The sequence below is a fragment of the Ceratotherium simum genome, chromosome 32 (assembly GCF_057802395.1).
Source record: "Ceratotherium simum simum isolate JZ-2026a chromosome 32, ASM5780239v1, whole genome shotgun sequence".
NCBI lineage: Eukaryota > Metazoa > Chordata > Mammalia > Perissodactyla > Rhinocerotidae > Ceratotherium > Ceratotherium simum.
Window position 1 is genome coordinate 20,594,122 of NC_141931.1, and position 14,245 is coordinate 20,608,366.

The 14,245-nt window shown below is 40.0% G+C and overlaps 1 protein-coding gene across 3 annotated transcripts in view; it reads left to right on the forward strand.

The window, feature by feature from the left end:
• The window catches only part of BEND7 (BEN domain containing 7), an 80,692-nt gene that overhangs the window by 22,832 nt on the left and 43,615 nt on the right, over nt 1-14,245 (forward strand). The window contains exons 1-4 of one of the 3 annotated variants that reach the window (XM_087420816.1): nt 2,454-2,580; nt 3,017-3,319; nt 6,192-6,314; nt 9,787-10,052. In XM_087420816.1, the coding sequence (XP_087276942.1) occupies nt 3,028-3,319; nt 6,192-6,314; nt 9,787-10,052 (681 nt within the window). In that variant the 5' untranslated portion in view covers nt 2,454-2,580; nt 3,017-3,027. Of the gene's footprint in view, nt 1-2,453; nt 2,581-3,016; nt 3,320-6,191; nt 6,315-9,786; nt 10,053-14,245 lie in introns of those variants that run through there. The other 2 variants (XM_014783656.2, XM_087420817.1) reach the window with 2 other exon arrangements.

Below are 14,245 nucleotides of genomic sequence, written 5' to 3' on the forward strand. Positions count from 1 at the left end.
GTGTTCTCTTTTCTGTCCTTGAAAATGTCCTCGCAGCCAGGTCGACTGTGCTCCCTTCTGAGTGAAGCAGTCAGGTCTGCTGTGGCCTCTGCTGTCTTCCCTCAGAGCACCCTGTTTCTGCCTCCTTGGGCCCCCAGGTCCTGATCTGTTGTCGTAGTTTGTTTGTTTTTTATTTTGACTTTGGAAGAAATGTTTCTAAACGTCATAGGGGCAGCCCACAACCAGAATCTCCCTTTATGCTTTCACCTTCTTTCCTCGACTTAGGATTCCGGTACTCCACACGAAAGTATCAAGTATGCACAACTCAAATTGTATTTTCAGTCTTGTAATTTTCAGAGGTGTAAGGCCTAGAACTATGAAACTAAGGTCATGACAAAGCAGACTTGCTCTTAGAAAGTTCCAGAATCCTTGTGACTTTATTTTTCCCCCCAAAGACAGCACTTTATCATAGAATTTAATCTCCAGAGCAGAGGTGGAACCTTTGAAAAGCGAGTCTCTCTCCTGCTGTGATGTGCCAGGGTTCATGCGGAGAAATAAGCTGGCACTGACGCAGGGAGCCGGCAGTGTGCCTGCCTCTGTCTGGCCCGGCTGGTGCGGCTCTGGCCAGGGAGGCGGGAAGGAGGGGAGTGGCAGCCGCTAGCCAGTGCCAGCTAAGTAAGATCAGTGTGCTGCAGCCCTTCATGCATGTGCGACTTCCCTGATCTAGAAGATTGAGGATAAAAACCCCGCAGGAAAGAAACTGCTTCTTGCCCAAATTGTGCTGTTAACTAGCCAGGAAAGTATGTGGTTGGATGCTGAAACCAGCACCACTTTTGCCTATATGTTCATCTTTCAGAATTCCTCCGGGAGCTCTTCCAGACACACCCTGTTCCATAGACATCTTGAGAAAGTTGTAAATTTTGCTAACTGTGCATTATTTAAATCGTGCTTGGTCATTCATTCTCATAAAATCTGGAAGATGATTTATTGTTTTTGTATTATAATTTTCACAGGTGTTTGAAGTAAAAAGAGTTTTATTGCAAATTAAAATATTTTTCCTCTCAAGCATGTGCCAACACATAGCAGTATTGTAAATTTGGAAATCTGTGTTATTTCTGTGTTCACTTGTTCGATATTAAAGATAGAATTAATATTTCTATTATTTTAAAAATTGAAGATACTTATTTCAAAGCAGTATATAAAAGTTCCCTTATATTCAGTAATGTATTCATATATTAATTAGCTAAATATCTAACTAGACAACACAAAATGCCTAGATTCACTGTGCGGTTATCAGTGCTACAGAGAAATCTGGCTAATACAACGCTAACTGCATTAAAACATCATTACATTAAATGTGCTACATTTATTTGCAGGAGCTGTTCTTTTCCTAAGAGAGACTTTCTGTGGGCCTTTTTTTTCCCCTCATAGTTCCCATTTCAAGCAGTTAGTACAGTGACTATATGAGTGTGTATACGTACCCTGGCATAAGACTTTTATTTTAACACTCAGTTTAAAAAAAAATCCACTTCTCTTAATCTTTGCGAGTATACTAGCTGATGTACAATTTAAGAAGATGGTATGTTTGAAATAGCTCCTAATAGATATTGGCATCCTCTAACGTTATTATTTATAGAAAATATTTTATATCTGTATAATTTTAGAGTCATCTTTAAATAATATTTAAGTACCCCCAGTGCAGTAGATCAAAAAAAAAAAAAAATCTCCTGAGGGAAAAAAATCTAAACTTAAAAGTTTAGAGGGGCTGGCCTGCTGGCATAGTGGTTAAGTTCACGTGCTCTGCTTCAGTGGCCCAGGGTTCGTGGGTTCGGGTCCTGGGCGTGGACCTGCACACCACTCATCAACCCATACTGTGGCGGCATCCCACATACAAAATAGAGGAGGATTGGCACAGATGTTAGCTCAGCGGCGATCCTCCTCAAGAAAAAAGAGGAGGATTGGCAACAGATGTTAGCTCAGGGCCAATCTTCCTCACCCCCGAAAAAAAAAGTTCTAGAGATCTGTTGCATAACAGTGTGAATGTACTTCACTGAACTGTGCACTTAAAATTGATTAAGATGGTAAATTTTATGTTACGCATTTTTTTACCACAGTTGGAAAAAAAAAAAAAGTCAATGTAGGTGAGGTGGGGTGTGAAACAACCTGTTCTGTTTTGCACACAGTTCCAAAGTAGAGATGGCAGTGGATTTGGTCTGGACAGGTCCAGGGTGGGGGTGGTCAGGATGAGGAATGGGGCTGGGGACAAGGCAGGGGGGCTGCACGTCCCCCTTCTGGTATGGTGCAGCCAGTACCTGGAGTGGGCAGGGAGCCCTGGACGTCAGTGGGCTAAGGCAGTTCCAGGGGCGTCTACCCTGTGAGTGGGGGCCCGAGAAAAACAGAGCCCTCCTCTCTTGCCACAAATGTTGCTCTACTCCTGCATTGTCATCTCTGAAGGTGATGTCTCCACCGTAGTGTCGTACTGGAGTGCATCCTCTGCCAGTGGTGCTGCTGCTGTGCCGACAGCCTATCCTCAGAAAGCTCTACATCTCAGCGAATACCACACATTCTTCCTGGTACCTGCCCCTGACTGCTGAGTGGTCGGTGAGCTGCCCCACCGGCTGCCACGTCCATCATAAGTGGGAGGCGGTTGCGGATCCAAGCAGAGGATTTTGCTTCGTAGTCTCATCCTTAGTGTTCTGCCTCAGCCTATTTTCTTATGACACCCTCACTCAGAAAACACTTCCAAAGAGGGAATTTAAAAAGTGTTCCAGGTGAAACCCACTCAGGAAACCTTTTTTATCATAAGAGAATTTGGCCAGAAGGAGTTTAAAATGAGATGTACCAGGAATATGATCGGTTTCTTCAGACCGTACCCAGTTTTCGCACCTTTAATTTTTATGAATCACTTAAGTTTCTAGAAGCCTGCATCTGGAATCAGTAATCTTTCCCATTTCCGAAGAAGGGGTGATTATTTTGGTAGTGGATTATTTTTTCTTTTGCTAATTTACAGTGGTATCTTTGGTCCTGTTTCCATTAGGAGATGAAAGCATGGAAATTAAAAAACAAATTACAGGAATGAGAAGATTACTGAATGACAGCACTGGGAGGATTTATCAGCGTGTGGGCAAGGAAGGAGAAAAATTAAAAGAAGAACCCCAGGATTTGGATTCCATCTGGCCTCAGCGTTTGAACTCCTCTGCTGAGGCCCCACAGAACCTCCACCCTTCTTCCCGTGGTGCGTGGAATGAGTTATCACCGCAAAGCGGGCAGTTCTCAGGGCAGTATGGCACCCGCTCCAGAACCTTCCAAAGTCAGCCCCACACCGCTGGGAGCTCCAACGGTATGGTCATTATCAGACATTCAGAATCCTTTCAAGAGGGTTGTCCGAATGTGTTTTATTTCTAAATATTCATTATGTTCTTTGAGTTCAATATATTAAACCCTCCCTTCATGACCTGCCTTAGCTGAATTATTTTAAAAGACAAGTTGAAGAGTGTAAAAAACCAGAACTGAGGATCAGGAAAGACTGGGGGTTCTATATTAGAAGTGAGGATTTCTTTGTAGAGATTTTAGCCCTCTAAGAAGTTAAAGCTGTCATTTGCTGATATACAGATATTATTGTCACGGAAGACTGAACATTAGGGCAGAGAGAGCTCCCCTTTGTCCTTAAAAGCAGCTTCCTGGTCATACGGTGTATTATTAATACGTCCTCTTGCTTACTTCGCTTTTCTTCATTATCAGAAGAGTCATAGTTAAGGGAAGGCTGATAACCAAGCATCCCAAGTGGCACCTTCGCTTGAACCTCACATTCAAGCTACTGAACCAAACGATCCATATGTTATAACTTGCTTCATTAGGGTTGAAAACTATTCCTTTAAAGTAAAATTTCCTTAATTTAAATTCCTAATTGTTAAGAAAAAAATTGAATGGCAATCTTTTTTCAAAGCTTAAGGAAAAAAATTGATGATTTTTCCAATGATGTAAATTTTCCATCCAGTGACATGGGATGTTGCTTGTTCTGTAAATTACGTATAGATATGCAGATCTATTGTTTTCACAAAGAGAACAAGAAAAAACTAAGAATGCATTTTCAGTTTCTTTGAAAAGTTAAGGATTTTTTTTCCCATCCGTTAATCTTCAAGAAAAAGAGAACTGTCTTGATTTGCTTTTTTACACACAATTTGCAGTAACCAGTTCAGATGCATGAAAAGCCATCCTCACACACTGCTGATGAGACAGTGAGGCACCCCAAGAGATGGATGGGTGCCTTCTCTTTCTATCAGTATTACATAAACCAATATCAAATTCACCGGCTGGCATGCTTCCAGGTTAGAAGGAGATGGCTCTTTAAAGACTCTCCATAAAAATAAAAAGTCAGTTCTCTTTAAAATTAGAAAATGATTTATAACAAGCTGAAAAGGGTTGGTTTTGTCCTCTAAAAATGGTAAAGATAGACTTAGGATAGTGACTAGGAATATTCTATAAGGCCCTCCTAATTCTACTGCCATGGAAGAAATGATAAGAGAAATAAAATACCCTTAGGTACGTATGAAGTTAGTAAACCCCACATTAGTAAGTTTTAGATAAACAGAGTTCTGTTTTCCACTACACAACAAGGATGGTAGATTTACTTTGGAAAATGTTATTAATGTTAAAAGTTATAAACATAAATTCCTCCCTATTCATTTGAAAATAGATCTTTTTATGTTTATTGTTTGCATATTTTCAGTAGAAGTGCATTCTATATAACCGTGACTACTTTGGTATTTCATTGGAATTATTTGCAATTTCAAAGTTGTGACATCTTAGTTTGTTACAACTTTGAATGTAAATAATTGTGCTACTCCAAACATTAAGTTATCTTTAAGTATTTCATAGTTTTACTGTGGTGAATTTTTCTACAGTATTCCCAAATAATGCATATTGTAGGACTTAAATTACATTTAATTTATAATAAAAGATATAACTGGAGCAAAACCTCAGAACTTACCTTTCTGCCTATGAAAAAACATAAGTGGTAGTGGTCTCTTATGGTGGTCCACATTACGGTAGTAAGTTGGATACTGATGTTAGCAGGAACTCCACTGAAAGACTGATTTTCCAAATTTTTTCCCTTTTATTCCAAGGACAGTAAGATATTTGCTTACATAGAAGGGAAACAGAATAATATAGTTTTATTAAGGAAAAAATATATTAAATTTAAACAGTGAAAAAGAGACTAAAATGAAATGTTAAGAAATGGGAATGGGGGGCCGGCCCCGTGGCTTAGCGATTGAGTGCGCATGCTCCGCTACTGGCGGCCCGGGTTCGGATCCTGGGTGTGCACCGACGCACCGCTTCTCGTGCCATGCTGAGGCGGCGTCCCATATACAGCAACTAGAAGGATGTGCGACTATGACATACAACTATGTACTCTGGCTTCGGGGAAAAAAAAAAGGAGGAGGATTGGCAATAGATGTTAGCTCAGAGCCGGTCTTCCTCAGCGAAAAGAGCTGGATTAGCACGGATGTCAGCTCAGGGCTGATCTTCCTCACAAAGAGAAAAAAGAAATGGGAATGGGAAAAGGATGTTGGAAGATCTCCTTTATTAAGTTGGAGAGAAAGCCAGCACCCCAACACCCTCTAACCCATTGAGTTCAATATATCCCACCATCTTTCCCCACCCCAAACACACCCCACCCAGAGAGTGTTCTAAAAGTTTAATGTGTTGACAGTTCTTAATTTTTGAAATAACATGCTTACTACCAGAACTATTTTTTAGTAGTTAGACACGTTTAATTCTTAATATGAGCTCTTATGACATACACAGCTACCAGTTTTTTTGTAAGGCTGTTCGCAGAGCTGTTTTTTTGGTGCAAAATAGCATGAGTGTGTTTCTAGTGAATTTTTGTGGTATTGTTACCTGAGATAACCTGGTGTGACAATAGGGAGGCCTGCTGTGATACTGCATTGTATGCCTGCGTTCAGGCAGCCTCCACCACCCTGTGAAGCAGCACGCACCTTACAGTATAGGAGCCTGGATAATTAGATAAAGTCAGATAAAGTCAGACCCCAAAATTTAGGTTGTGAAAATTATAGGTACATTTTCCTTAGGCACAGTTTCATAATAATTGCCCATGCTTCAAAATGCTGTCAAGATACCTTCTTTTTTTCCCTCTTTATAATTTTGTTGTTGTTGTGTGGAGTCTGTCATTTCTTTTCTTTCATGCTTAGGAGAACTTCCAGTGGTGAATTCATCAGTTGGCTCGAACTGCTGTACTTGTAACTGCCAGTCAACGTTGCAGGCCATTCTCCAAGAACTCAAGACCATGCGGAAATTAATGCAAATTCAAGCAGGTACAAAGATCAGGCCTCGGATCGAGTCCTCTGATTTTTAATGCATATCTGACATCTTCAGTTTATTGTGCTTTTGCTATTTAGTTCTTCCCACCTTGCTGCCTTGCTGTGCTTTTTCAAGTATCCATCTTCTCAGCTTTTTCTCCACCCCATGTTGCCTTTAGCAAATCTAACACATTTTTTGTTGCTAATAATATTGCTCATGTACTTATGTACCTGTGCTCCATGTACCTCACCCCCTGAACTCCTAGTACCTCACTCGTGTCAGTTAATTAAATTTTGAAACAGTTATACCTGAAGGTGGGCAGAGTTCTTCAGCTCATTTTCCTAATGTGAATCGGCAAGGAGGTTCACGTCAGGGTGACTCATCTTACCTCCTGAGGTGCTCGATTTGGGGGCTGCCTGTAGCTTGACAACCCCCACTTCTGCACAAGTCCCTCTAGGGGGCGGTGTGATAGTAGGGAAGCCATGCCTTGCTTTATGTGTGGAGGAGCCTTTAGGAGGTGCGGCTCCACTGGTGAAGATATTCAAGAGCTTAAGAGGACAAGAAATGTTGGACCTCAGGCTCTGCTTGTGGCTTTTCTCCCTAACATTCAGGACATAGAAGCTCAAAGACACCTCCTGTTTTGTCTTCTTATCTACGAGAGACATTTTTTGTTCTCACTCCTATTAGACAGTTGAAGAGCAGAAGAGCAGTGCGTTTGCAGCTTGGGGTCAGAGTCCCAGTTCCTCCTTGTACAGCTGTGTGACTTCTCTGAGCCTCAGATTTCTCATCTGTAACTGGAGTCTTAATATCTAACTCCTAGGGTTGTTTTCAAAGTAAAATGAGATAATAAATGTCAATGAGCTCTGTAAAGCATGATACGAAAATAAGCTATATCGTTAGTCTTGTTGTAAAGACCGAGAGCATTTCATAGAAGTCTGGAAGTCTAGGTCTTCATTATAGTGGCTGTGTTTTCTAATCTCCACAGTTACGGGAAGAAAACAACTTTTTTGTCACAGGTACAGAAAATAATAAATCATTTTATTAAGCCTTCCCTCTTGTCAGGGAAAACTGCCACTTGAGCAGGAAAATGGACAGGACAGCACAGTCGTGTATGACCAGCATTCCCACCCTTCATTATAAAGGTATTCAGGAAGGTCATCATTCAGAAATTGTAGTTGGTGCCATTTAGTGAATTCTAGTACAATTTTAATATTCAATAATGTGGTTTTGATATAAAAAGCTTAATACTTAGACATATCAGTCACCCAAGATCACATGCAAGTAAGGCTCTCTGAAAAGCAACATCTAATTTTATGTGCTAATTTTGGTTTTATCCCAAGGAAAAAAAATAAGCATTTCGGTCGGGCCAGTAAGCATTTAACTCACCTTGATAATCTGTGTTCTTATTAACCTGGCAAAGATTAAAGTCTCCTAAATAAGGAGCTCAGAGAGAAAGGTTACTTCATTATGTACAGATTCTTTTCTCGGAGGAAGAATTTGTTAGCACTTAAGAAAATATGCATATGAAATTGTAATGATTTATTTTGTTACTTAAGCTCCTTACTACCGAAATGGCAAACTACAAATTGCAACCACTTAAATCCTTGACTGCAGCCTTTCTAGAATCTATTAAGTAAATGCCACTTTGTCACCATGTTTTCCTTTCCAAACCTTTGCAGATTAGGGTAGTAAATGATTCCAAAGCTATAGGAGAGCAGAAAGGATAAACTGAATAAATTACTCTTCTTTAATTTTCTTAAACTTAAGAATTTGCGTTGTGTTGGTAGATTTACTTAAGGTTTATTGCCTATAAGGCTTAGATTTAATTTATCTTTAGAAAGTTTCACCTTTACTTTAGGGAGAAGACAACGAATAAGATCAAGCGATAAGATCTGGATGCAGGAGACTAGTGCTGTGTCTAGACTTGCAAAAGGAGAAGAAAAACTCGGTCCTTGTGTTCTTTAAAGCAAAAACATTTCCGCTGCTAATTTAGAATAATGAGGCTTGGAGAGGCTTGTGTTCTAGACTATCTTGATAATTGCTGCAGTTGGTCATTTGACTTTGGGGATGGAGACCTAGCCTTGGGTGAAAATTCAGATAGAACATAGAAAAGTTCTCCACACCGGCTTGCACATTGGAGGCACTCGAGGAGCTTTAACAAAATCCCGACGCCCGGGCGCCACTCCTGGAAATTCCGATTCAGTTAGTCTGGGCTGAGGTTGAGCCAATGACGTGCAGCCAAGGTTGAGAACAAGTGAGCTAGACTAATGACTGCACAGGTGGTTAAAGAACTCTTCAGTATCACGTGCAGTGCAAGTAGTTTGTGTCTAATGTTTCTTATTTATAAATTTCTTTTCAGTCTGGAGATGCAAATATCAAGTTCAAAGTATAAATATTCTTTATTTGCAAACTGACTGTAAATGATCCATATTGATGTGCATTTAAAGCTCTTTAGTTTCCATTGGCTCATATTTATAGGTGTATTTCTGTAAAAAAGCAGGCATTTTCTACAGTCGCATTTAGTGAGCCAAGTTAATACACGAAGATTTAAATAATAGTGCCATATTTTCCTATTAAACTTTTCATGAGAGTATTTTTGAATGGTTAACAAACATTACTTCCCAAAGTGCACCTGTGAAAACTATAATTACCATCGTTAGTTTCCTTAAGTACATATTCAGTATAAGTATTTAGCCCTTGTTCAGTGCTTCTCATCTTTAGAACTTAAACTGTTTCTAGATTTTACTCATTTGCTTGATTTGTACAGAACTCTCTTATTCCTACTTTTCAGCTCCATAGAACTGAGGTGTAGAGAAGCAGCCTGGTCGTGTAGGGCTTTGGAGACGCTGATGTGTGTGGAGTATTGGATTGTGAGGAAGGAGTTACTGGACGGCTAAGTGACTAGCAGGCTTTGCCCACATGCTCACTGGTACATGCTTACGAGTCATTCTAGACTGATTCTTTTGATCAGTCTTGCCCAAATGGTCTTCCCTGCACAGTCTTTGTCAATCTTGGCACCTTTACAGGGCTAGCAACTGATCAGCTTAACCCCAAATGACAGCTGGAATACTCCTGAGATTGGCTTACCAGAAAGCATGGACATCTACACCTCAATTTAAATTCTAGAGTTCTCATTTATGTAAAAATGTCCTACGATTTGTAAAATCATGCTCAAGTGCTTTCTCATAGCTCATAATCCCTTTCTTCCATTGAAGCGAGCAATAGCAGTACAGCGTCATGATTCACCAGCACTTGGAGCAGAGCTTTCTCTTGGGTGTTTTTCTGCCTGTAGAACTTTAAAGTGCTCCAGAGCCTGCGTTTGGGAACCTTCAAGTCCAGCTCCAGTGTGAGATTTATTTTGGTGTGCCTCGTCCTTGAGTGAGCCCCATCTCAGTCGCAGTTTGTGGGGCACGTAGACAGACGGGTGAGAAGTTTTCCTAAGTTAGACACAAGTGCCTGTACCATATTTTTGTTTATTGTTCACAGTTGGAACCCAAAACAGACAACAGCCCCCAATTTCCCTTATATGCTCCCAGCGAACTGCTGTCTCACGCAAGAGAAATAAAAAGAAAAAAGTGCCCCCAAAGACTGTTGAACCTCTTACTGTGAAACAGAAGCCCAGTGTGTTAGAAACTGAGAAGAAGACAGCAGTGGCCTCTGAGCAGTCTGGTCTCCAGGCGGCCAAGCACACCTCCACTGGGGAGAACCACGTCCTAGGATTTGGCATTGTTCTCGAATCGCCTTCCTCAGATGTAAGTTGATGTTTTCTGGCTCCTGACACTAATGTGATGTAATTTTCAGGAATTTTGTAGTATTAATGCACTTTCCCCTTTACTAGTTCTGCCCAAGACAACCAGAGAAACGTGCAGAATACATGTAGGAAAGAGGAAAAGGAAGACTATTAATAATTTCGTTGCCTAGAATATTCTCTTCTGAAAATCTTATGCCTTATTTATTTAAACATGTTTCCATTCTTTATCTCTGAAAGAAGAAGGGTGATGGTGTAAATAATCTGCTCACTAATTTCCTTAACATTTTTAATTTTGAAGTGGCCGTTTTCAATTTCCTCAGCGTAGAGAGCTAAAAGAACATAATTAAATCCTTTGTAGATGGACATAAATGAAAAGAACCTTACAGATAAGGTCACACCTTTCTAGAAACACAAACTAATAATAAAAAAGGAGCAGTAGTGCTAATTCTATTTTATAGATGCAAGCTACACTGCTAATTAGGTTGCAGTGCCATGCCATTTACTTCATGTAATGATAGGTTAACGCTCTGCAAAGGTTTTTCTATTTTAATATCATAGCGAGAATATCGTTGCAGTCTAAGATGACATCTAAGATATCTATCTGACTTGCCATTTTATATTCATATGACCACAAACTAATTTCTTTAATAATGTGCTAGACTTGCAACTGCATACTCTGTTTACAATATCTTTATCTAAGTACACTGATGCTGTGAACTCCAGCTTGTTAGGAGAGTTCCTAAAATACACGAAAATGAGGGATCTATTATTATCCGATTGCATAGGATGAGAATCCTGCTGAGAACTCCCACGGGCCTATATGGGATGGGAGTTTGGCCCTACCTTTTAAACTTTAAATAAGAAATAAATTGCTATTTTGAAAAAGCATTCCCTTTCAAATTGAAGAAAGACAATTTGCTAGCATGTATCCACACTGGGTCTTTAATAAAGGGAGGCGACAAAAATAACCATCTTGTGACTTTTTTAGACTAGAAAATCATTTGAACTTTTATCCAGTCCTTGGTGTTAAAAGGTTTTTGTTGGTTTTTTTTCATCTGTGAACACACACTGCAATTGTTAAGTTCTTCTAGACTAAAAACTTAATTTAAAAAAAATCGTTAGTGATGATAACACTCTACCCTGGACCAGTCACCTCGTTTGATGATATCTTATTGTTGCTGCGTAAATACTACTGTGGACCTAAAACCCACGTAGGTCACATATTTGGAAACAGAGGTAAATTATTCCACGGCACAAAGTACATTCAGGCCTACGCAGTTTTCATACTTTTATACTTTTCTTGAATTTTCTAAGCATTTTTTTTTTGATAGGCATTGATGTATCAGGAGCAATCATTTGAGCTGTATAAATCGTCTCCTAAATGAGTTGATCTAATGCTAATAGCTGAACTTTCTCCTTTTTTAATTTTTTTTCTTTTTTATGTGAGGAAGATCAGCCCTGAGCTAAGATCCATTGCCAATCCTCCTCTTTTTGCTGAGGAAGATTGGCCTTGGGCTAACATCCGTGCCCATCTTCCTCTACTTTATGTGGGATGCTGCCACAGCATGGCTTGACAAGCTGTGCGTCGGTCCACACCTGGGATCCGAACCTGTGAGCCCCGGCTGCTGCAGCGGAGCCTGTGAACTTAACCACTGCACCACTGGGCCGGCCCTCTCCTTTTTTAATTTTTAAGCTCCAAATCAGCTTCAGAGATAAATTGAGGAAGGTCTGATAAAGGCCTTATGTACATTAGTGAAATAGAATAGAATTTGTCTTATCTTTACCAACATCAATATTCTAATTTATATACTAAATAAAAATAATTTGCTTTTTATTCATAATTATTTTTACTAATAAGAACTATTAAATTTAATAAAGCAGATTCAGAATTATCCATGAAAACTCAATTAGGTGCTGATTATCTTTGAAGAATAATATGCTTCTAAAGAAAAGCAAAAGATATGGATATTATCTTTACATTATCCAGCTAATGTGCCATTTGATTGATCTACTCAACAAAAACTGTTAACTGCACCTAGAGGACCATGCAATGAGTCCCATCATTAGAAATTTTGCCCATGGAAAATGTACATAAGGCATTAATAAGGTCTGTGCGGTCCCGGGTCGGGGGGATCGACTCCCTTAGGTGATGGGACCATCAATGCTAAGGCATCCAAATTTAAGTGCCCTAATAGTCTTTTATTATTTCTTAGCCATGAACCTTTTAAAATTTAGTGGAAGTCCAGAGGAGAAAACAAAAAATATATAATAATCTTGTAGGAATTATTCTATAAAACGGATTGGAGAAAATATAATTGTATATATGGGAATTGTGTCTTTGAAGATGGGCTCTGAAAAGTATCCAGCATTGGGAAGACTAGGTCCAAAGTTGTAGGATTAGGCAAGTGGTCGGTCCAATGTTGCTAGAACAGCTTGTGGCCGGCATTGGTAGCAGATGATGATATAAAAGTAGAAGGGAGCTGGATCATGAGATCCCTAATATGTCATGTCAAGGCCGTTGGACTTTATCTTGTGGGCACTAGGGAGCCGTTGCAAGTTTCAAGTAGAGGAATAATCATACCTGTGTTTTAGAATGGAAACCGGAATAGCATTGTGGATAATAGATAGATGGAGAGAGGATACTAGAGATAAAAAGACCAGGAGGAAGATAGTTACAGTCAGCCAGGCAAGAGATTGGGAGGGTCTATACATGAGCAGTGAGCCTGAAGAGAAAGAGAAATGAGAAACTTTTAGGAAGTACCTACACCAAGGACTTGGTGACTCCGCAGAAAGTAACCCCCAAATTTCTATTTTGGAAAACTACGGTTGGTTATTAGATGGAACTGACTTCTTTAACTGAGGTAGGGAAAGGCAGAGCAGAAGCAGGCCTTCAGTTCTAGATGGAAGTACAAGTAAGTTTAGTATCCTCAAGGTGTTCGTTAGGCATTTGGAGCAAGATAAGAGCCAGAAGCAATGAAAAAAGGACACATAAAACTCATGCTTTATTGCATTTTTAAATGTGAAAAAATTTACTGTAAATTTTTTAAAATTCACTATGTATTGTTATCTTTTTCACACTGTGACTTTTAGAGTCACCCAAATACAAATTTGTATGTCTATGCACAAGCCCGAACAGAAGGCCCATGTGGGGCTGTAGATCACTGCAGGGAGACCACTGGTCAAATCCTGCTCAAATGCGGAAAAACAGTGAGCTCTGATCAAAACCAATGTCAGTGTCAACATCTCTGAGTCTCATAAACACTGAATGACAGAGAGTATGTGGGAAAAGCTATTGCAGTGCCTGGCACATGAAAGGTCCTCAATGAATGTTATTTACTCTGCAAATGACAACATGTCTGCACTTGCGTTAAGCACAATGTACAAAATAAAGTTATGAAACTTGGGTTCTAGGACTTGTCTTTAATTAGAATTCTCCTCAATTTAACTCCCATCTTCTTGTTCTTTCCTTGTTACTCCTCTATGCACTCCCCCACCCCAAGACCCCAGTATCATTTCAACAACCCCCTCCTTCCACCCTGGCTTCTAAAGGGCAGGGACTGTATAATAATAATAATATTTGGGTGCTATCCTTTGCTAAATAATTTATCACACTTCATCCTCACTCTTTGAGGTATTATTATTGTCCTCATTTTATAGATGAGGAAACCATGGCATAAAGGGCTTAAGTAGCCTGCTCAAGTTCACACAGCCAGAAAGGTGGAGGAAGTTCTCCAAGCCGGGTCTTAGTGCCTTATCACTGAGTCTAAGACTCGGTGCCTGTCCTGACACAGTTCTGGTACGCAACCAACACTCAGTGACTGTCCAGGAGACGATTGTTACACGAAGGAGAACTGAAAAGGTAGACGACGGCTGTGTATTCTGTTTACTTGGCAGTTTCTTGGGGAGAACTTAGTGGTTAAGGGTGCAGGCTCTGAGGTCAGGCTGCCTGGGCCAGAAGCTCAGCTGTGTGACCCTGAGCACACGTACCTACCCTCGCCTCCCTCAGTTTTCTCTCTGTAAAATGGGGATAATAATAGTACTGACCTCAGAGTGGGCCCACTGGAAGAGTTAAATGAAGGATTCGATTATGTAAAGCACTTAGTACCTGGTACGTTTTAAGCACTCAGTAAAAATTGGTTCTTTTTTAAACTTTCGAGGTCCTAGCTAAGTACCTTTATGGGGATAAATATAAAT